At 48.7% G+C, this 23,261-nt stretch overlaps 2 protein-coding genes across 6 annotated transcripts; one reads left to right on the top strand and one right to left on the bottom strand.

The window, feature by feature from the left end:
• Positions 1-573: 573 nt before the first annotated feature.
• On the bottom strand, positions 574-12,888 carry GNL1 (G protein nucleolar 1 (putative)). Its single transcript, XM_065911875.1, has 12 exons — positions 12,361-12,888; positions 11,774-11,939; positions 11,279-11,415; positions 10,962-11,113; positions 10,775-10,846; positions 9,620-9,827; positions 9,371-9,466; positions 8,785-8,979; positions 6,250-6,428; positions 6,009-6,171; positions 5,628-5,768; positions 574-5,257 (listed from the first exon to the last, which is right to left on the bottom strand). Exons 1-12 carry the CDS (start codon positions 12,431-12,433, stop codon positions 5,016-5,018), a joined length of 1,824 nt encoding a protein of 607 aa, XP_065767947.1. The 5' UTR covers positions 12,434-12,888; the 3' UTR covers positions 574-5,015.
• On the top strand, positions 12,566-18,611 carry PRR3 (proline rich 3). Of its 5 annotated transcripts, none has more exons than XM_065911876.1 (5): positions 12,566-12,658; positions 13,328-13,718; positions 14,412-14,474; positions 16,778-17,068; positions 17,348-18,611. In XM_065911876.1, exons 2-5 carry the CDS (start codon positions 13,595-13,597, stop codon positions 17,452-17,454), a joined length of 585 nt encoding a protein of 194 aa, XP_065767948.1. In that variant the 5' UTR covers positions 12,566-12,658; positions 13,328-13,594; the 3' UTR covers positions 17,455-18,611. The 5 variants fall into 5 exon arrangements, with proteins under 5 accessions (XP_065767948.1, XP_065767952.1, XP_065767949.1 ...); XM_065911877.1 differs by lacking the exon at positions 12,566-12,658 and adding an exon at positions 12,978-13,136; XM_065911880.1 differs by lacking the exon at positions 12,566-12,658 and having other exon boundaries at positions 12,929-13,718; positions 16,778-16,886.
• The last annotated feature ends 4,650 nt before the right edge of the window (positions 18,612-23,261 follow it).

The following is a 23,261-nucleotide window of genomic DNA, read 5'->3' as shown; positions in this document are numbered from 1 at the left end:
CAACTCTTCTTATGAGGTGGCCAAAGTATTGGAGTTTCAGCTTCAGCATCAGTCCTTCCAATGAACACCCAGGACTGATCTCCTTTAGAATGGACTGGTTAGATTAGGAATTACTAACTCATTAGACATGGTGAGTCTAGTGTGGTTGTGCAAGACATATACTGATGACTTAGGGATGAATGAACATGTCTGCAACTTGCTTCCAATCAGTTTAGGGGAAAAAAAGATAAGTAGACAGACAAAAGGATAAACAAGATAGAGACTAGTGGCAAAATGTTAGGATTTGTCAAATCCTTGTATGAGTGTTTTGGGTGTTTATTGTCCTTTTTTCCAGTTTGTGTGTTAGACAATTTTCAAAACAAAACGTTGGAAAGAATTTTGATCTTTTTTTTTTTTTTAAGGAAAGAACTTTGATTTTTTTTTTTTTTAAGGAAAGAATTTTGTTTTTTTTTTTTTTTAACATAGTAACAGAAGACATCATGAGTAGCACCTCATCAATATTTCTTCTTTGTTCTCCCGTGGAACCAAAACATTCTCATTTATGATATTTCTGAAGGCACATTAAGAGACATATTCAAACTTTATCTCTTTATTCAAGTTTGGCTTTAATAGTTTGTTAAAAATTCTTGAATTTGCAAATATTAAAACACTGCAATTTACTACTGATGCAAGAATGACAATGTACTAGCAAGAAAATCAAAGCAGAAGCTAAACTATTTAGAAGCAATAGCAACTCCATAATTCAAAGATAATTTGAACAGGCAATTTTAAAGAGTTTAATAAGGCTCAAAGCTGCCGCTTAGCCTGCAGTGACGCTACTCCACCGGCAGATGGCGCTGCGAAGCGTCTCAGGTACAGCGGGAAGCCCATTTTACCAATGGCTGTCGCGATCTCTTATTACTTGAACTGATGAGTTCATATTATAATGTATTTTATTAATCATTTTTACTGCTTATTGCAGTTACTCTTATACTACTTACTAACTGGTACATAAGTGTTTTAGTAACTGGTTGAACAGTACCAGTGCAAACCGGCTGAATGTCAGCGCTGTCTCCTCCGATTAGGACAGAAGCCACTAGGCTCCCGTGGGAGGGTAATCCCTGCGCCGGGACTGTCAATGCCGCCCCCGCCCGCTCTCCAGGGCTTGTTCCATCACTAATCCCCACTTTCCTGCATTTTCAGTCTTTCCTCCTCCACTCAGCCCTTCTTCTAAACAATGTGTTAAAACGATCAAAACTTAAAAGCAATTTTTTTTTCTCGATTTATATACTTTGCTCTCTCCATTTTTCTCTCCCTCCGAACACAACCAAACTTCTTTAAAAATTATCTCCTTTTCTCCACTGCCTTCACTTCCTTCAAATTATTCTCAATCCCCTGACATCTGGGACTTCTGATCCCACCTGTCCAATGGAGCTGCTCCCACCAAGACCAGGAAGGCTTTTTACCAAACCCAGTGAACATTCCTCCTTCTCGTCATTAACCCTCAGCAGCATTCCACTGTGCCCTTCCTGCTTCCTTGGCTTTCAGTGCACCACACTTGTGAGGTTTTATCCTGTCTGCTGGTTCCTCTTTCCCTGCCCTTCCTTTTACATTCTCCACATTCTTCCTCTGCTCTCTTCTCAAGGATCTCAGCTACCCTCCTCCCACCTGTATGCCCAAATCCATCTGCAGCCACACCTCTCTTCCCCCAAGCCCTTTAATTCGGGTTTCCAGTCTTTCTCTGGGATCTCTGCAAGTCTGATCTCTCTCCCTTTTCCAAACCAGTCTCCGCAGTGCAACCGAACTGACATTAAGGCACAAATCTCTCCTTCTTGGTCTTAGGCTTGAAGTTCTTCAGTGCCCCTCTGGATAAAGCCTTCATCTTTAGCAAGGCTGACGAGGCCCAGCAAGAGCTGACCCAAGCCTACCTCTCCGGCTTCACCTCCCCCCTTGCACCCCCTGCCCCAGCCCTGCTGAACCAGTCAGCTTTCCAGACTGTCACTCGCTTGTTCCTATCCTTTGCTGTCCCCTCTGGAATGCTCTTTCCTTCTCAATGCCTGGCTAACTCCTGCTGAGTTTTCAGGCCTCAGCTTGGACCTCTGTCGCTCTAGGAGACCTTCTCTGACTCACCAAGACTGGCCCCTGTTGGGTGTTCCCACAGCAATTCTTTACCACAGACCACTGATTTTTCTTTCCCCAGTCTTATATAACTTGCTATACAATCACAGTTTCTAGCTCTGTCCTCCACTTCTTTCTGAGGAGCATCACAAGACCCTTCTACATGAAGCCACCACTACCCCACAGAACCCTGTACCACCCTTCTCACAGCACTTATCACACTTTTGGGGTAATTATTGTTTTCATATTCCAATAAATTGTGAGCTCCAAAAGGACTAATTCTGTATCACTTACCACTGACTGGCAAATAGTAATTGTTGACAAATGGACAAATGTTCAATTGGTGAATGGATTCTTGGGGTGATTATAGTTCTAGCCACCTTACTTAGTTATAATTCAATACTCATGTACAGCAATTTTTTTTTTTTTTTTTTTTTTGGTAATTTACATGGTGCTATGGAGTTGTATCATTAGTGTCTGGCTGTTCTGTTCTTGGAGGATAAGGTCTATGCCTCACTCAGTGTTTTTGTCCCAGAACTCAGCATGCCTGACACACATTGTTTTCAACCAATTTTGTTGATTGTATCAATGAACTACTCTGGACCACACACAGCTACTTTGTCCCAGAACCATGACTGGAACTCAGTCTAGAAAAAGGGAAGCTCAGAAGTTGCTCAACATCTAAATGGAATTGCAGCATGAATAAGAAGCACTAGCTTCTGGCCATCAAGAGAAGAGACTGGCCAGCTGTGCACACTCCCAGAGCCTGAGACCTCCACATCAAGCGTCTCCATAGTGGATATGTCCCAGGAGGGGTGTGAGGACAGGAGTCCTGGGTATTTCAGAACTGGATCCCTGGTTTCCTTTGTCCCCTTTTAGTCAGTTTCAACCTCAGGCACTGGTATTGGGTTATTATTTATCCTTCTCCTCCCAAATCTGTTTGTTGCTAAGATAGTTCTTTTCCCAGTGTTACTTTCCCACAGAGTGAGTACTGATTGGGAAGAAGCATTTGCCATCTCTAGCCCCTTGGGGATGTTAGCGCTGCTTCCATCCAGGTCTTCAGCATAAAAACCCTCTTCCTTGGCTTCCCCTCCAGCATCAGGTCTCAACTTTCACCTCCACCCCCAGATCTCCCAAATGCTCCTGGTGAAACTCATGAGACAGAACAAGATAAAGACAAGTGAAGAGAAGCGGCACAGAGACAAGGGTATAAATAGAATTCTGATTTTTCTCACTTTTCTCCACTTTTTGGGACAATTCCGATGTCCCCATCCCACCTCCAGCAGTAGAGAAGTCCCCTGGGCTTCCCTGACCATCACGAACCTTCACAGGATGCTCAGTAAGGGTCCCCCTTTTTCTGTCAAGAGACCTAGCCCTGAGGGTACAAAGTGCAAGATGGGAGGCAGGTGGGTTCTTCTCTCCACTGAAACCTTGTCTCTTTTACAGCACGTTGTGGGCAACTTTTGCACACATTCACATGCTGTATTTAAACTGCACTGGAATGCAAATTCCAGGGCTTATGTCCGCACTGGGACCAGAGGAGGAGGGAGCTGGAAGAAATGACCCAAATATGGTCCACTTCACCTCAGTCTCTTTTGCTCCTGGGGTGACTGGGTCTCTGCTGGAATGAAAAGCAGCCTGAGACCCAGAACCTGAACAGAACGCTTTAGAGAGAGGAATCATACGCCCTCTTCTCCTCACCCCTGACCCTGACGGCTAACCTATCAAACAACGCTTTTTGCTACCACCCAACCCAGACAGCATTGTGGCAACCAGTGAACCAAAGCCCATTCTTCCTTTTCTCCAAGAATGAAATCTAGGAGTCCAGCTGCTTGCTTATCAAGGGAGATGTACAGCAAGGCCTAAAGCACCCTGACTCACAGAAGAGCTGACCTCTGCTGAACTGCACCTAATATCGTAAGACAGCCCAGACCGTGCACTGGGTCTCCTTGGCTCCATCCCAAACCAGGGTAAGTGGGATTCAGGAGGCTGGTTGTGTGCCCTCCCATATGAATCTAGTACACCCTTAGTGTTAAAGCTCTATAATGAGACTTAAGTCTGCACTTACAGGGTTCTTCTGCTCAGATCATAAATGTGCACCCTATTTGTTTGCCAGTAATTAAGACTACTCGTACACATTTAATTAACATTTTCACAAGCATCAAGTCTTAGCTAAGTATCTCCACCAATAGGAAGTTCTAGAATTATACCGTGTGAGCCCTAAGGATTTGGAGAACATTATACACCCATCTTAATCCAAAAAGTTGGGTGCCTGATTAATGAGGTCTTGATCACGGCCAGTCTGTATATTTAGGTCAGGCCTGTTTGTGCAGCTTTATATGCTCAGTGCTTAGCATAAGTCTAGACACACAGTGAGACCTCAATAAATATTTGTTGAATTTGAATAAATCCTGTTAAAAAAATCTCACTTGGAGACATCAGCTATGACATCTCTCGCTGCTGCTTCTCCCAGAAGTTCCTGGTACAACCCAGGGCTGACAGCAGGGGGCGCACAGGGGTTGTTACAACACCAGAGGGACCAGCACAAATTCCCAAAGGGGACTGGATTTTGACCAGACCTCAGAAGCCTGAAGTGACCTCCCCTCCCCAAGTTGATGACACATTTCCTAAGGTACAAGTGGGAGAGTGAGCAGAGGGAGCAGTGTTGGGCCTCAGAACCCACTGAATTAACTCCTAAGAGAATTCTTTTGCAAAGAGAATGCACGAAGAGAAGGAAGAGCAGCCAGCCTCCCACAGCTGTCAGCCTGAGACAGCTGCTCTCACCTCAGTCCATCTAGGGAAGGGGCTACAAAGCAGACAATCTTTATTCACAACTGGGGCGGCAGACGGGAGAGACCCCCGGGTCAGTCCAAAAGCAAAGATATTGGGGAGGTGGGGAGATGGAGTAGGGCAGGGACTCAGCACTCGTCCTCGCCCAGCAGGGCATAAGGGTTTCGGGCGGCCAGGCTGGACCCTGGAGCCGAGGTTGGGGTGTCCTCATCCCCTTCCCCCTCCTCATCCGCATCCCGGTCCTCCTCTCCCTCCTCCTCACAGGAGCTGCTCAGCTCTTCCTCTTCCTCCTCCTCCTCGTCACCCGCTGGCCCCACCCTGCCCTGCAAAACCACCAGCTCCATGGTCTCTGGATGGGACTCCCAGGTGCCTGGGGAACCAAAACAGAAAAAGAATGGGGGAAGAGTTTTGAGCAAGACACTAATGCCAGACAAAGATGGGGAAGAGGCAAAGACTAAGAAAAACAACCATTTTTATAGCTGCTGGCATTCATTTGTTCACTCATTCATTCACCCTCTCCTGTGCTGCGCACAGAACAGAAGCTTTGCACACATTAACTCCCATCTTGACCACCTCCTTGCCAGGGGTTTTGTAGATCGTTAAAGTCATCTCAGACCTGCTTAGTCACACGGAGCTGGCCGATGGGGGCAGAATCCGAATCCTCACACAGTGTGGCCACAAGCCCACACCCTCCTGCCTCTCCTACAGCAGGGGCTGGGGAGGATCACCAGCTGACTGACCTTTCTGCTCATTGTAGCCCGGGGGATGAAAACACAGGCTGAGGCGGCCATCCAACGCCAGCCGCAGGAGGCTGTTGGCCGCTCTGTACACATCGTTTCGGGCTGCCTTGGCTGTCTTGTAACCACGTTTCTCTGCCCAGGCTGGAGGGAGAGAAGGATAGGGATGGAAGACCATCAACTGGGCCCAGTCACCATCATCCCACACCCCTAATTCAGTCCTTCCAGTTTCCCCCAGATTATTCCAGGCCCGAGATCTTGCTGGCCCTGAGACATGAGTCTATGGGTGACGAGCCAGCTGCCCCATCACAATGGCAGGGCCTCTGAGGAAGAACAGGAGAGGAAACAGGGCCAGGGGAGGAAAGCCAGGCATACGGAGCCCACCTTCACAGATGTCCCAGGCACACCAGGGGTGTTCTGCAGAGGGGTCCTCGGCCTCTGGGTGGCGCAGATGGAGCAGGGCCTGCACGGGGATCCGGGAGGCCAGGTAGCCCACAGCGGTGTATGGCTCCTGGATCTGGGCGATAGGGTAGATCCCTGCCAGGACCTGAGGGGAGGTAAGAGCACTCAGCAGCTGCCTCTGTCTCCTGCCTTCTCCCCACTGCTGGCCCCTCTGCCCTTGTACCTGCAGCTGCCTGGGCAGAAGCGAGGGAAATATAAGGCCAGGACAGTCACAGAGCTTCACGGAGGGAGTGAGAAAGTAGGTCTGAAAGTATCGGGTGTGGCCCGGGGTTCTGGAGACACTCACAACCTTCCGGCCTACCAGCCCGTTAATCAGCGAGGACTTGCCCACATTGGGGAAACCTGAGGAAGACAAGGAAAATTAACACTGACAGATCCTTACTCTGTGACAGGTAAGGCACGGTGCTGTAGCTATAGATGAATGGGAGACTAAGGCGCAGAAAGAAAGGACAAAAGCGGTACAACGTCAAAAGTTACAAACCAGGCTCTGGCCTCCCAGTGCCAGGATCTCCCAGAGGTTTCCTCCACCCCCTTCTGTGGTCTTACCCTGGGCCTGTCACTTCGCACCTTCCAAATCCCACCTACAAGCACCTCTCTCTCTGCCCAGACACCTCATCTTTCCAGCTCACTTATTCTGGATCCTCTATTCCAATGAGCCTCTGACCCTGACCAACATGGGCTCATGCCCTCACCTCCCTTCTTACTCAACTTAGATTCCATGGTCCAGCGCGACAGCCAGTCCCTTTCAAGGAGCTTCAACTCCCTGGCCCTGCCTCTCCCCTTCTTCTATCTGGCAAAACTCCAACCTCGTAAAATGCAACTCTGCCTGGTCAGCGGCTGACTGAGGCTGGGCAAAGATGCACCCCGGTGCTGACTGTGCTCTCTTTACAACACACTCAAGTGCAGCTGGTCCTTGGTATCCACAGGTACCGAACTTCAGGGAGGCTCAGGTCCCTTATATAAAATGCAACAGTACAGTGAGCCCTCCATAGCCATGGGCTCCTTGATTGTATCACCTCTCGAAAGGGGCTGGCAGGACAACTCTCCTTTGACAACCCCATTCTTCTGTCCCCTTTATAGTAAAACTCCTTAAGACTTGTCTATTTTTTGTCACCACTTCTTCACGCCATCTTCTTTGTGACTATAAATTATAACACACACACAAAATATGTAAAACATAAACAGGCCTGATGAATCCCCACATCACCCACCCCTGAGCCCAGAGTGACTCACTTCCTCAGAGGCCCCATCCGTTCCTTCTTGATCATAACCCTCTCCCTGTGCTCCTGGAAGCCTGATCCCCAGGGGTACAGAATTCTGCTTCTTCACTTTCCTTTCACTTCTATGCCCTGTGAATCCTGAATGGTTGGTGCAGTTCAGTTCTACAGCTTTGGACCCTTACACAAATGGGATTGTACAGTACGGATGCTGTTGTAGCTCCTCTCTCATACAACATCACCATGTCATTGCCCATCCTCTCGTCCACCACCCTAATCTGGCTTTCTCTTCTCCACCCACTGAAACCTCCGATCTCCATGTTGCCCAACTCGCTGAGCAAGTCTCTGTTCTTACCACTCTTGACCTGTCAGCAACAGTCAACACGACTGAGCCCTCCTCTCCTCTCCAAACTTTCTTCATTTGCCTGCTGGAATACTCTTGATTTCGTTCTCCTTTGCCCAGCCTCTAAATACTAGCATAGTCTCTTCTCCATCTATCTCCTCTCTCACATTCATCCCACCCCATGGCTTTAATCACCATTTATGTCCACTACTGGCTTCCCAAGTTTAAATCTCATTCAAATTCAAATCTCCAGTCCTCTCCTCTAAGCTCTTGGCCCACTGCCTAGTCAGCGTCTCCACCTGGGATATTTAAAGACTCTCAAACTTAATTTGATTCCCTTCCCCAATCCCTCCAAATCTGCTCCTCTCCCAGTCTTTCTACTTCAGTGTTCTCACTGCTCAGTACAAAACTTTGTAAGTCCTTCTTTATTCTTTGCCTTCTCTTACGCAACCCAAGTGCAACTCCTCAGCAATCTCCTGTTTTCTACCTTCAAATTACATCCTGACCTGTCTCCCCATCTCTGCCTCTGTTCTGAGCAAGTCTCACCTCTCCCCTAGACTGGGACTGCCTCTGACCACACTCTCTGTCTCGCTCATCCCTACCATTTACATTCCTTTATCCCCCACTGAGAGCAGAGACAAAGCTCTGAATTAAGAGAAGATTCTCTTTACAACAGACTAGAAGAGTTAAGACCAAGAAAGAACTGACACTTGCTAAGCTCTTGCTATGATTATGATGGACTAATTACTACAACTAAAAAACTTAATATGTAAGTTACATAACAGTGACCACTTCACAGCAAGCATCACACAATTTTAACAATTGTTATTACTACTATCACAATTTGTCAGACTTTGTTAAACTCTCTCTACACTCTTCTCCCATTTCCTCCCATCCATTCTTTTAACTGAGCATCATTTTTCAAATCAGAGTCACTGAGACTGAGAGTTGGTAGATACCTTGCTCGAGATCAATAAGCTGAGAAGGCAAACTTAACTCAGGTGTCCTGTGATCATTCTGCCATGGCAGACAGCCTCCTCTGGCCTCAGAGACCCTGGAGCCTAAAGGGACCTGACCACCTTCTCTATTTCCCACATACTGAAACCCTGTGCCTCCTGGGCAGCTGCTACTTCCTTACCCACACAGCCGATGGTCACCACCCCGTCCTTGTAGCGCTCCCGAGTGGGGCCCGTCGGCTCCAACGCTGAGTCAGTCTGCTGCTCCACCAGGACAGCCGGCCCGTCCTCCTCTTCCTCCTCCTCCCCGGAGCCGTTACCCCAGGTGGCCCCGGCCACATCCCGGGCAATCTTCTCCCGCCAGCTGCTCAGGTCCACTGTGCAAGGAAGGAGAAAGAGGAGGTGGTTCTCAGGGCCGCTGTCCACAACGGCAGAGACCATGCTCTGCACAGCCAAGGTATGGCGCCCTCTGGATCTCGCAGAGCCAAGCTGCATAACAGCAACCTCCCCTGCCTTCGCTTGACCCCACCCTGGAATTGGGTGCATTTCTGAGTTTCTAAAAAGCACCAGCAAGACTGAAGGCAGTCAGCCATGGGGGCTCCTGCCTCCCTGCTGCCTCTCTTGTCCTACCAAGTCAGGCAGCTTCCTCTCCTGGCCCTCCCTGTGGCCTCTTGCCTGAGTCGATACTAGAGGGAAGGTAAGCAAAATGATTTGGGGCCCTGGGTACCCACCACTGGCCCCCATGCCTCCCCTTGAAGGGGCACATACCTTTCCCTGCAGTGATGGCTTCACAGGCTCTCAGCAGCTGCTCTGGTCCCAGAGCCCGAGTCCATCCTCTTCCCCGCCTCCGACTCTTCTTCAAGACTGAGATCAGAAGGGGCAAAAGCATGAGCTCACCCCACGGGGCTCAGGTACCCCCTCTCTCCCACCATCCTCAGACCCCAGATCAGGTCCTCCCTTTTGTCCCCTGCCCCCCCCCCCCCATCTCCCACACTGCCCTCCTCACTGCCCACTCACCACTGCTAGGGTCCTGTGGGGTGCGGGGATCCCGAGGGAAAGAGGTGAAAAGGACAATGTGGAGCTGGGGATAGTGTTGATGAAAATAATGCTTCCAGGCAACCACGAGAGCTGGCGGGGCCAGATCCACCTTGTTCAGGACAAGCACCAGGGCCAGCCCAAGCTCTCCAGTCACGTACTCGTAAAGTGCTGGTGGGAAATTCACAACCTGGAACAGGATGTAAGAGGAGGGAGTGATGCAAGGTCAACCCAGAGCTCTCTGCCTGCAGCGCCCTACTCAGCAGGCACAGCTTGGAGAGAAGACCCTGGCGGTAGCAGATCCTGGGGTAACAAGGACAGAGCAGCCAAACTGAACTAGGGAGACAGCAGCGGTGGGCATCACCTATATGTTTGTTTCTGGGCATTCCCTGGGGCCTGATTAGGGATGGTATAACTAGCTAAAAACAAGGAGACAGACCTAGTAATCGTGGGTAAATGCTAGGATCACTCACAGGGATGAGGGCTGGGAGAGAAATTAATATCTATTTTTACACACACATCTGTCTACATGTGTACACAAGCTTATGTGTCGGCATGCACGTGTGAGGTTTGCATTGAGCACGTGCAGCTGTTTGAGTGTGTGAATGCACATGTATGTCTCCGAATATGTAGGGGTGTATGTGTACATGTTAAGGACCTCCAACCTAAATGTCCACACAGACTTCAGACCTCCCTTTCCCCCCTGGAGAACAACAGCGAAGTAGCACAGCCAGATCACAGGAGAGCCGTCCAGCAGCATGTCTAGAGCCTTAACCACTTACCCTAGCATCCCAAGTGAGGCTGAGTTCTGTAGTGACTCATATGGCAGGGAAGCCCACTTCACAGGCTTCCCTGAAGCGCCACACTGAGACTTCCTACTAGCCCTGGTGTGCTAGGAAACAGGAATAGTTTTCCATCAAAGGATTAAAGAACAGGAGAGGCAGTTGGCCAGAGGAGGAGTGACAGGCTCTGATACTGATGAATAAAGACTGAGTTCCCGACTGCAGACTTCAGCAGTATAGAGGAGACTGGAAAGGAAGGGATTACCTCTCTGTCTCCCAACTACTGCCCCTGCCTTTTACCCCACAAGAACCTCCCTCCCTCCTGCCCCTTGCCCACCCTCATCCCAGGACTCACTGGATGTCGGATATCAGTAATCAGCAGAACAATATCAGACATCTCTAACACTCGCCACAGCTGCCTCCATGTCTGAAAAGACAATATCAATGGAAGAGAACTTGAGCCCAGAGTCACTCTGCAGCCTGACTCAAACCAGTCTGGCCATGGGTGACTACGCCCACTCCCGTCCCCACTCAATTCTCACCTCCAGATTGTGCTCAAAGTAGCTGAGTTTCTCAGAGGTGTAAGCTCCATGAATCTTCCCAAGATACTCCTGGAAGCTCCGTTCCTCCTGGCTCATCAGTTGCTCCTTAGACATCTCATAGCTCCAAGGAGGACGTCGGGGAAAGTCCAGGACTGAATAATCAAGAGAAAGTCCAAATAAGTTTTGAGATAGTTTCAAGACTCCAGGGTGCTTGTCTCCCAGACCTCTTCCTCCTCCCAGTCGGCTCTTATTCTTACAAACTCCTTTCCCCAGCCCACTGCCTATCCCAAGCATCCAGGCGCTGAGCTCTCACTCACCAGAGCCGGGCTGGTAGACCTCCCGGATGTCCAGCTCCAGCAGCTCCGCACTGACGGGCTGTAGCACTTGCTCCCGGGCAGCTCTCTTTCTCCTCTCCACTTCCTCCCGGCTGTCTCGCTCAAAATGCAGCCGGTATCTAACAGAGAAGGGACCACAGCATCCATCGCAATCCTTGGCCACAAACTCTTCTCTCCAGACTTCAAGTCTCGCTTCTCAGTCGGCCCTCCCCCAAATCTCTTTCGTGCAACAACAGGCCTTCCCCTAAGTTTCGTCCAGAAAAAGCCAAACTCTCTCCAGGCTCTGCGGAAGGGAAGATTGGGGCCCGCTCCACAAGCTTCCCTTGCGTCCCAGCGGCCCGCTGAGAACCGTGGCATCCCAGCCCTCCCCCCATCTCCAGTTTCAAGCCTCCACCAGCAGCAGCCTGCTTTTCCCCCAACGCTCTGACTTCCGGGTAGGCGGGGAAACCTGGGCCAGAGCCCCCCGCCCACTCTCACCGATTTGGGTCATAGCCTCGCGGGCCCAGCCCTTGGGAAGGTTGCTGGTTGAGCCTGCGGATGTGATGGGTCACAGACTCCCCGTCCGAGGTGTCGGTCTGCTCCTCCCGCCTCTCTCGGCTCCCGCTGCGGCTGTTGGAACTGGATCGCAGCCCATCTTGAAGCCCTGCGGGGAGGAGCCGGTGACGCCAGTGCTAGCCAGTTCTCAGGGGCCAAAAGACCCCCTCCCCGGTCGGCCTGGCTCCTCCCCACACCACCACACTTCTTTTGAGACCGGGTCCTCCCACCTACTCTGCCCAGGACCCTCCCGGATGTGCGTGGGGGGAGGCATTCCTCCTCCTCCAGGGATCTGCGGGGATGGCGCCCCGTTGGAGCTGGAGGGATTCCCCTCCCCCAACTCTCCATCCTTCCCCACCCCTTCCACATGTAGGGGGCTGGGGTGAGGGAATCCCCTTCGCGGTCGCCCACGCGCGTCGGCACGCGGCCGCCACCCCCTCCCACGCCTCCCAGAGGTGAGGCGGGCACACCCCTCCTTCCAGATGTGCGGGAGTCCGAGCCCCGCCCCCTCCTCTGGCTCCCGCACTGACCTCGCTTCCGCTCCCGCTTGTCCTGCAACTGCTTTTTCTTCTGCTTGACGCTGAAAGGCTTCTTCCTCGGCATGGCCCGGACCAGTCACCTGGCCCGCCCTCCGCCGAGCTCCCGCCGCCTCAACTGACTCCCCCCGGGGCAGCCCCCGCCGCAAGGGCCCGGGACCCTGGAGGGGGCGGGGCTGGAAGGTGACGTCAGCGGGCGGGCCGGGCCGCTGCGCCCGGGCGGCCCGGGTGGAAGACAACGGGGGAAATACAGTCACTTCCCAGTGAGAGCGAGGCGAGAGGATGATGCAGGGTAGGCTACCCGCACGTGAGAGCCAGTGGCACTGAGAGGGCGCTGCGGCGGCGAGGAAGGAGGCGCGCGTGGGAGGATCGGGCTAACTTCGTCACGGACGCTACCAATTCGCCTTCAGAGGAGGGGGGACGCGTGTCATCACTACCTTGCGCGCCGGGAAGAAGATACCACTCACCTGGAGGGGGCGGTGGAGCGGAGGGCGGGTCCTACCACCTGGGGAGAAAGGGGCGTGGACGCGCATAAGCTGCTTTTCCAATCCTCCAGCCGGTCGTTAGAGGAAAGGCGCGACTGCGCGTCCCGGGAAGGAAGCAGAGTTACTGAACTACACTGGGGGCCGGGTCAGAGGTCTTGAAGGGCGGGTGGCGGTCTGGAGAGCCCTGGGCAGCGTCCTGCGGGGACCCAAATTCCTTGTAGGAATGATGATAAGAAGCAGGCTTACAGATCATAAGTGCAAGCGCCGCCGAGGAGAGAAACGCAGGTCGGACAAGGATTTTTGGAGGGAGGTCATAGGGCATCGAGTTGTGCCTGCGGCTGTTACCATAGAAACCGGGGACCGGATATGGCGATTTCAGGATGCGACAGCCCTCTCTTCTCAGGCCTTCTGGCCTGAGAGTCTGTCGACTCTATGGCAGGCTGTGAGGAGCAACCGGTTGTGGATTTTTTTTTCAGCGAGGGGAGGAGCCAGCAACGCTTTTCAAAGCGTTTATAGCAACGCAGCAAAGGAAAGGTTTGAGATTGCTGCCCTGCCTGGCAGAGACTGCGGGAGGCGGCTGATACGAGAAGAGCCGCACAAAGATTCCCCGCAGCCTTCCGGAAGTGAAATGGCGGGAGCTCCAGCCTCAGTGTCCACCGCCCCCCCGGAAGCGGAAACAGAATCCCAGCGTGCCCCTTCCTCACTGCCCTCCAAATCCCGCTGCAGCCATTGCCGCAACCACGATGCCGAAACGAAAGAAGCAGAATCAGCAGCAGCAGCAGCTGCAGCAGCAGCCCCCACTGCCAGAGCGGGATGAGACTGGAGACGAGGAGGATGGGAGCCCCATCGGTGAGGAGCCCTGGAGGGGTGCGCACATGCCTGTCAGCCTGTCGAGGAGAAGGGTTAGGGGCTTAAAAGATGCGGGGGAGAGGGCTCTAACGAGAGGAAGGGCGCACGCGCTGGGGCGGGGGCTGGGGGGGCGGATCCTGTGTGGGATGGAACGCTAAATGAGTTTTCTTACTTGAATCCTCAACTTCAAACTGGCCTCTAAACCTTTCTAAAGAAGGGAGAGGAGATAAAGAACTTAAGTGCGCAGCCGCAAAACGTCAGGGGAGAGGGGCCCCAGAGAGGTTGCAGATTGCGATGACTGGGATGACAGTTTGTGACCATACTTAAATAGGGAAGGTGGAAGTTCAGCTTTCTGTGAACTCCTTGCGGGTGGGGTTGGGGGAGAGGTATCTGATTGGCCAGCAGGTAAAGAGAGGGATTGGTTTACCTCTGGAATCACTTGGGATCTACTGGATAGCAACAATGTAAGGGAGAGAGAAGGTTTGTAGGTATCGTTTTCTCATTATACGCCGTGACAGGACTGAGTCTTCACTTTGCAAATCCTGAAAACGCTTTGGAAATAGATGGGCGTCAGAACCCATAACACTGTTGAGAATATTCCTGGCTTTACTGGTTAGATTAAGAAATGAGTAATAGAAGAAAAGCATATAAGAACAGGATCATCAGTGTTTTAGTCCATTCTGATGACCATACTTTCATGTCTACCCTTAGGACCACCCAGCCTTCTGGGCCCTCCCCCCATGGCCAATGGAAAGCCTGGTGACCCCAAGTCAGGTGAGAAGAAAGGGGCCCTGATCCTTTGATTAGGTCCTGAAAAGGGAGCAAGGGAGGGACTAAAACCCACAAGGGATGTAAAAAAAAAAAAAAATCAAGATTTCTGTACTTAAATGAAAAACTCAATGTTGTAAAATGACAGTTCTTCCAAAATTGACCCAGAGATCCATTGCATTCCCACTTATAATCCCTACAATGTTTTTGTAAAAATAAGCATTCTACGTTATTGTATGGAAATGCAAAGGATCAGGGTGAGAAATTGCAAAGACAAATTTTTAAGGGGAAGGACTTACTCTGAATATCAAGACTTATTTTAAAGCTGTAACAGTTATGACAGTGTGGTATTGGCCCAAAAATAGACATATAAATTAACAGAATGGCATAAAGAGTCCAGTAACAGGCCCACACACATATGGCTATTTCATTCTTGAAGATGGAACTGAAATAGTGGCCTTTTTAGCAAATGATGGTAGGTTAATTGGATATTCATGGGTAAAGAAATAAGTTTAGAAAACAAATGTATTTCATGGTCTTAAAGTAGATAAGAGTTTTTAAACAGACAAGCAATACACTAAGCATAAGGGAAAAGTAAACTGAACTACATTAGAAAATACGAACTTTATTAATCAAATCACACCATTAAGAAGTTAATAGGAAGCCATAGAGTAGAAGATACTTGCAACAAATATAACCAATAAAGAGTTAAAATCTTGAATGTATAAAAAACTCTCTGACAATCTGTTAGAAAAGTGGGCAAAAGACTAGAACTGCCACCTAATAAAAACTGAGATCTAAATGGCCAAAAACATGAACAAGAACTCAGCATCATTAGTTATCAAGTAAGGGCAAGATAAAAGCATATAACTTGGAAACCAAACCCTTTGTGTACTGTTGATGGGATTGTAAAGTGGTGAAAACACAATGGAAAACAGTATGGAGATTCATCAAAAAATTAAAATAGAACTACTATGTGATCCAGCAATTCCACTTTGGGTATTTACCCAGAAGAACGGAAAGCAGGATCTTGAAGAGGGATTTACACACCCATGTTCATAGCAGCACTATGCACAGTAGACGAGATATGGAAGCCACCCAGATGTCCATTGATGGATGAATGAATAAACAAAATGTGGTCTAATCACATAATGGAATATGATTGTGACCCTCAAAAGAAGAAAATCCTGTAGCAGGCCACAGCAGTGATGAACCTTGAGGCTAAGCCAGTCACACAAAAAAAGTGCTGCATGGTTCCACTGATCTGAAGTATATAAAGTAACTAAATTCATACTAACAAAAAGTAGAATGGTAGTTGCTAGGAGCTGGGGGGAGAAGAGGGAAAGAGTTTAGATGCTACTAAGTTTCGATTTTGCAAGATGAAAAGTTCTGGAGATCTGTTTTCCAACAACATGAATTTACTTAACACTACAGAGATATACACTTAAAGTACTTAAGATGGCAAGTTTTATGTTACAGGTTGCAATCACAATTTCAAAACAAAAGACTGCTTTTCACACCCACCAGAATGGCAAAAATGAAAAAGATCGTTACCAAGTGTTGTCAAGGAATAACAGCTTGGTTATGGTGGTGGTGGGAGTGTGAAGAACAACCCAAGTTTTGAATGTCTTAAACGAAATCATACATATACTCAAGGATCCAATAATACCTCTACTACGTATATACTCAACAGAAATGCATCCATGTGTGTACTGAAGACTTATATAAAAATGTTCATAGCAGCATCTTTTTTGTTATATCCCCACACTATAACAAAAATGTGGAATCTACTAGCATGTCCACCATCAGTAGAATGGCTAAATCAGTTGTGCATACATGCAGTGGGATATTACACTGTAGTGAAAATGAAGGAACTCCTGCTACGAGCAACCTGGATGAATCTCATAAACACTATGTTGAGCCAAAGGATCCAGACAGAAAAGAATGCAGGCTGTATGATTTCCTTTATGCAGAGTTAAAAAACTAACCTATGGTGCTAGATGTCAAGACAGCTGTTACTTTGGGGGAGGAGGGTCGGATACTAGGGGAGGAGGGGCACAAGAAGGTGGGGCTTCTGAAGGGCTAATACGGCTCTATCCCCTCTCTAGCCTTAGTGGGAACACAGGTGTGTTTACCTTGGTAATAATTGAGTTGTGCACTTAAAATTGTGTATTTCTGGTGTGTATATTGTACTTCAATAAAATGTTTTTAAAACAAAATCAGGGTTTCATTATCTGTATTAAGTTGGCCATTGATCATCTTTCTGTCTCTCTCTCTCTCTCTCTGTCCCTGCCTGTCTCTCTCTTCAGCTTTTCACAGAGGTCCTCCAGGATCCAGGGGACCAGTGATCCCACCACTGCTGAGTCTCCCACCTCCTCCCCGGGGCAGAGGCCCAGTTCAGGGAGGCCTCGGCCCCAGGTTTGGCCCGTATGGTCGTGGTTGGTGGGGGGTCAAGGCCGAGCCTCCTTTTCCTGGGCCAGGCCATGGGGGTCCCTCCAGGGGAGGCTTTCACAAAGAACAGAGAAATCCTCGAAGGCTCAAAAGCTGGTCTCTTATCAAGAATACCTGCCCACCCAAGGATGGACCCCAGGTTATGGAAGGTGAGGTCCATTTTTTTTATGCCTGCACACATTTAATACCCATCACTCCCAGAGCAACCTCATGCCTAGAATACCCGTGGCTCTTCTGTTTTGGGTTGTCCTTTGTCCTTTTAAAGTAGGAGTAGCCCTGAATGTTCATTCTCCCGCGAGAAAGACTGTCATTCCATAATACCCGGAAATGGTAGCGAGTAGGAAATCTGACCGCCTTCTCTATCTCTGCTTTTTGTTAGATTTGTTCGTGCTTACATTTTAAACTGCCCGATTTTCGCTTGTTCACAGACAAATCTGGCCGCCCCGTCTGCCGACACTTCGCCAAAAAGGGCCACTGTCGATACGAGGACCTCTGTGCCTTCTACCACCCAGGTGTCAACGGCCCTCCGCTGTGAGACTGTCCTCCCCACCCAGACTGGAAGGAGCCCCTGACCTGGCAGCCACGTTCTTCCCTGTGGCCCTGTGACGGCCACCGTGAGGCTGTTCCTTGCACCACCCTCAGTAGCCCCTGCCCCTGGGGGTTCAGAGCTGTGTTCCATGCCTGGTGTGCGGTGTGCACTCTTCTGACCCAGCCTCCAGAGACGTCTCCAGGACCATCGCTGCTCCATGCACCTGCCTCCCGGGTCCTCTCCCCCTCGCCGGCTGACTGCAGAACAGGAAACCTCTTTGGTGCTGTTTCTTGTGCATCTGTCCACCCAGCCCCTGGGATCGCCCTGGATTCCTGAGAGCCCTGGAGCAGTTTGCTACCATTCCCTCCTCGCTGCTTGTTTTTAAGTCCTTTTCGTGTGACACCCCTCCCCCCAGCGTGGTCAGCGGCCCTGTGACACTCACCCGGTTGGCTGACCTGGGGTCAAGTGTGGATGACTGGTGCAGAGTCACTCCCTGAGAGGCCACGTTCCGCGCTCTTGGATCTGGTAGTTTCTGCGTCAGTAGCATGATCCCCACCGCTATGGTCTGTGATCACTGTGCTTTGTGAAACTGTGCATCCCCATGCCCCCCACCCCCGTAGCCTTTCTCAGTGTCCGTGGCATTTTCGTGACTTCCCAACACTAGAGTAAGTTTTTCTGCCAAAATGCGTGGGGCCATGGGTGCCCTCTAGACTTTCCCCACCTCCCGACGAGGGAGAACTGTGAAACTTTCCACAAGACTGCCTCCCTGGTCATCTCATCCTCCCCGTGTCGGTTTCTCGGGGTTGACACAGGCCCGAGAGATGTCGTCTAAAGGCTCAGATGGGCCTCTCCTCTCTCCAGCCCATTTTAGTTAGACTGCATCATTGTGAGGCCACCAGCCGTTTCATTTGAATTCTGTGAATCTCCACCTGGCCTACCTGTGGGTGGAACTCGGACAGTACTGTCGCCCTCTTCCAACCTTCTTCCCCTGCTTCCCTGGCACTGGTTGTTTTCTGTGAAAACGGCAGTGAACAGGTTCAGTTTTGAACTGGCCCTGCGGAAATGGGTCAGGAGTTGTGGGCAAGAGGGAGGGATGAGAGCCGTTGGAGAACTGAGAATGAATTTTTTTTTTAACATTTTTTTATATTAGTAATAAATGCAGTAGAAACAAGCATTTTCTTTAATCCCTGTGTTGCGGCCATCTCTCGAAGTGCAGAGGAGGCTGTTCTTGTTGGAGTCAGTGTATGCTTCATTTAGAATGTTGACAGATGTTTCTTCCAATCTGAAGAAACTAGCGGGGCCCCCTTACCTTGTGGGGATCAACCTGACCAGCTGCATTATATTCAAGGGCTAAGTTTTGTTGGAGAAAGGAATGGCCTGTCTATGGCATCATTTTTAAACATTTTATCTGTGTTTATGGTTATGTTTATAGAGTGGAGGTGACAAGCAATCTTTCAACAAATACTGGTAGAGTGCCTGTAGGCCAGGCAGCATACAAGACACTATAGAGATAACGGAGAGCCAAAATCAGTGAATTTAAAATCTACAAGAGGAGACATGTTCGTCAAGGCACAAATATGTGTAAAGTACCTGTCAAAAGTGCTGTGAAGAAGCGAAACGTGGGGGAATACATAATAATGAGTCTGGGGAGGTGACAGCTGAGACAGCTCTGAGGACAAGCAGGAGGCGAGGTGGGAGAGCAGAATCCAGGCAGAGGTGTTGCTAAGAGGAGATGGGAAGAGTGGGAAGTCAGGGAGAAGGAAGAGTAGCTAGCACTCAGGGCCTTGCAGGATATAAGGATGTGGGTCATAAGACAGAAGCCTTTGAAGAGCCTATGATACTTGTCTTTTTAGGCAGGTGAGATCATAGATTGGTTTTACAAAAAGATCACCTTTGTATGGAGCTGGCCAGCTTGGAAATGGCATTAGCAATTTGGGTAGTCTAAGTGAGTTGTTGGTATGGACTTGGGTAGCAGAGTGGAAGAAAAGTGGACATTTGGAAATAGGTCAAAATGAAAGTATTTTAGATTTCTCAGGGTTGTTGGCTTGCATAACCAAGTGCTGTTTGAAAAGAAAGTGGAAGAAACAGGTCAAATGTCACCAACTTGCTTTTGGAATGGTCAAATCTGAGCTGCTTTTTAAGACATCCAAGGAGAGATACAAAATAAGTAGTTGGATATACAGGTTTGGTACTCAGATTAAAACTAGAGACGTTAATCTGAGTTATCTGCATATAGGTAGTGGTTGAAGCTATGAGCATGGGTATACTCATTCACTTTGTAAGTATTAAGCACCTGTGATGGCCCAGCGTATCAGTTTTAAGTTCAGTTGTAACAGAAACCAAAATTAGTCTTAAAGCAAGATAGGAGTTTATTTTTCTCACAAATCAAGAGACAGTGCAAAGCATGTATGACAGTCCTGCCACCACCAGGTCCTCGGGTATTCATTCAGAACCCTTGCTCCCCCCACTTCTCAGCACCATGGTTCTTGGGGCCAAATCCTCCTATTCACAGTCTGAAATGAAGCTCTAGCTCACTTATCCATGCTCCAAGCCTCAGGATGAAGGAAAGGCAGAGGAAATTACCTCCAAGCTAACATTCAGCTCTCTAACTTCTATGTCATTGGCCATAATTTAATATGTCCTGTGGCCTATAATACTCAGCTCCAGCAAGGCTTGAAGAGTATTCTTTATCCAGGCAGCCATGTACTAACCAGCAAACTTGGCCCTTCAGCAGGTGAAAACATTAGGGTAGGGCAATCATCCTCTGGCAGCCCCTCCCTGCTAGAATTAGGGCATGAGATAAAGACTAGGACAGTAGAAGTGTCAGTGCCCTCCAGCCAAGGACCAAACAGGAACCACCTCTAGTTAAACAGTTGGGTTTTATCACCTGCAGAGATCTTATTAAAGAGAGAATTAAAAATGGCAGGATTACGGTTGGTGTTAGGTGATTTGGGGGAAGATTCAAGGAAGAGGGGGATCTAGATTGAGCATTCCCAGGAAGTGGGGACAACTCTATGATTGCACATCTTAATACCATTTTAATACTGTTGTCTCTCGGTATATGGGGCACTGGTTCCAGGACCCCTTTATGTGCCAACATCCAAGGATGCTCAAGTCTCTTGGATAAAGTGGTGTAATATCTGCGTGAAACCTGCATACATCCTCTCCTATACTTTGTCATCTTTAGATGATTTATAATACTGAAAACAACGTAAATGTCATGTAGATAGTTATAAATTCAATGTAAACTATGTGAATAGTTGCAAATGTGCAACAAATTTAGTTTTGCTTTTTGGAAATTTCTGGAGTTAATTTTCCCCCCTAATATTTTAATTCTAGGTTGCTTGAATCTGAATATGTGGAACCTGCAGATACAAAGTCTCCTCTTGAGGGGAGAGATGAAATATGGCTGAAGCTATAATTGGCCAAAAAAAAAAAGCAGCCACTCCTCATTTTAACTCAGAGGTACTTGTTCAGAATTTTGCACAGTAACCTTGTTTTTGTCTTCGATTAGACAAGATTATAGACTTTATCTTACTTCATCATAGTCACAGGTTGGCCTTGTCTGATTTGTGTTCTGTGAGGTTATGATCAGTGTGAGAACACTATGGCCTAAATGTGAGGGCCAGACCAGCTCTTAGCAACACCAAGGCCTACCTGTCAGTGTCAGGTCAGTTTCCAGTTGTCAGGCGCTGTTTTCCTCAAAAGTAAACAAATGAGTAATTACAGGTTGTGGTTAATGATATAAAGAATATAAATGGGGGCACTATATAGAGAATAATGGTTGAGAGCCAGTGGTGGTTAAGATAGACCTTACTGAGGAATCTGTAGCTGAAATCACTTGGAGAAGCGTATCAAATAGGAAGAGGAGAGGGCCCAGGACTTAGCCTAGAGGACAGCTGACATTTAGTGGTCAAGAGAAGAAGGACAAGAATGACCTGACGAGGAGGGATGGTCAGAGAGGCAGGGTGAGAGCTTAGAATGTGTCACTGTCTGGTTGCCCGCTCTGTGCCAGGTACCATGCTAAGTTCCCAATAAGGATTGTCTTATTTAAGCCTCACATTCATCTAATGAATATCTAGTGCCTACTCTGAGCCAGGCACTGTTGTAGGAGCTCGGGGTGTATCAGTGAAAAAGGCAACATTTCTGCCCATGTGGCTTACAGCCTAGTGAAGATGATAGACTATTAATAAATACGTATATAATTTTAAGAAATAAATACTTCAAGGACAAAGTGAAAGGAGAGGCTGGAGAGTGACAGGTGGAAGAGAACAGGTCACTACTACAATAGGTAGTGGTTCTTTGAGGAAATAGCCTATGAATAGAGGCAGAAATTAAGTAAGGAAGCAACCATATGAATATCCTGAGGAAGTGCATCCCAGGCACAGGGAACAGCAAGGGCCAAGGCCCCCAGGCAATAGTGAGTTTGAGGGATCTGAAGTAGAAATAGAAGGCCAGTGGGTCTAGACTGGGAGATGAGATCACGAAGTTCAGCAGGGGCTAAATGATACAGAGCTGTGGCAAAGCATTTGGATTGTGTGTGTGTGTGGAGGGGGTTGGGCTGCGCTGGCTCTTTGTTGTGGTACGTGGGCTTGGCATTCTTTCAACATATGGAATCTTAGTTTCCCGACCAGGGATCAAACCGGAGTCCCCTGCATGAAAGTGGATTCTTAACCACTGGATCATTCTGTGTGTACATGCACCGACCGCTCTGGAAGTCCCAGAGTGTTCTGATAAAGTGATTTATGATTTAAAACTACCATTAACTGTAGGTTGGAAGGATAAACTAGAGGAGAATGACAGCAGGGAGAACAGGTAGGAGGCCACTTTGGTGGTTCAGAGGAAGGAGATGATGTAGAGGTGGAAAGAAGTAGGAAGATTTGGGATATGTCTTAAAGTCTCAGTTGATGGCATCTCTTTCTTGTTCACACCAGAAGCCTTGAGGTCATCCTTAGTTTTGTTTTTTTTTTGGTCACACCTGATGTCTAGTTCATTAACAAAGCCTGCTGGCTCTTTTTGTCAAATATATCCAGAAACCAGCCATTTTCACTACCTCCACTACTATCACTTTGGCTTGAATCTTCACCGACACCTCCAAGAGGTCACTCTGCTTCTGCCATTTCTGCCATCTCATGCCCCTCCGTCAGTGTGAACCCAAAGTCATCCTTCTAAAATATAGGTCAAGTCAGGTCACTCCTCTGCTCAGAACCTTGTGATGATTTCCATTTTAGTCAAGAGTAGAAACCCAATGATCTGAAAACCCCCTTCCAGTTCACAGCCTGCTTTCCTTTTCCATCTGCCTCTCCAACAATCCTTGCTCACTCCTACCACTATAGCCACCCTGGCGTCCTTGCTGTTTGTTCTGCAGATATGCCAAGTACACTGCTTCTACAAGGCACTACACTAGCTGTTCCTTCTACCAGGATGCTCTTCTGGAAGTCCTTGTGGCCAGAGCTCTCACTTTCTTCACGAATTTGCTTGAATTTCACATCACTGAGGCCTCATGAAGTCTATTTAACGCTGAAACCTGCCCTCCTGATACTTTTTACCTTGATGTATAGTTTACCATACCATAGTAGTAACACCTCTGCTAGAAATGTAAGCAGAGATCTTCATTTTATTCAGTGATATCCCAAAGGCCTAAAAGAGTGCCTGGCACATACTATGCACTCAGTATACTTTTGAATGAGTGACTGAGGCAGACGGCTTGCTGATGAGAAGCAGGAATGGAGAAAGGATGACCTTTTAGTTTTGGCCTCAGTAACTAGATGAAAAATAGTGTGATTTCTTGACGTGGGGAAACCTGGACAAGA

This window comes from Muntiacus reevesi, chromosome 20, assembly GCF_963930625.1.
Source record: "Muntiacus reevesi chromosome 20, mMunRee1.1, whole genome shotgun sequence".
NCBI lineage: Eukaryota > Metazoa > Chordata > Mammalia > Artiodactyla > Cervidae > Muntiacus > Muntiacus reevesi.
This window is presented reverse-complemented; position numbering and strand designations above follow the sequence as displayed.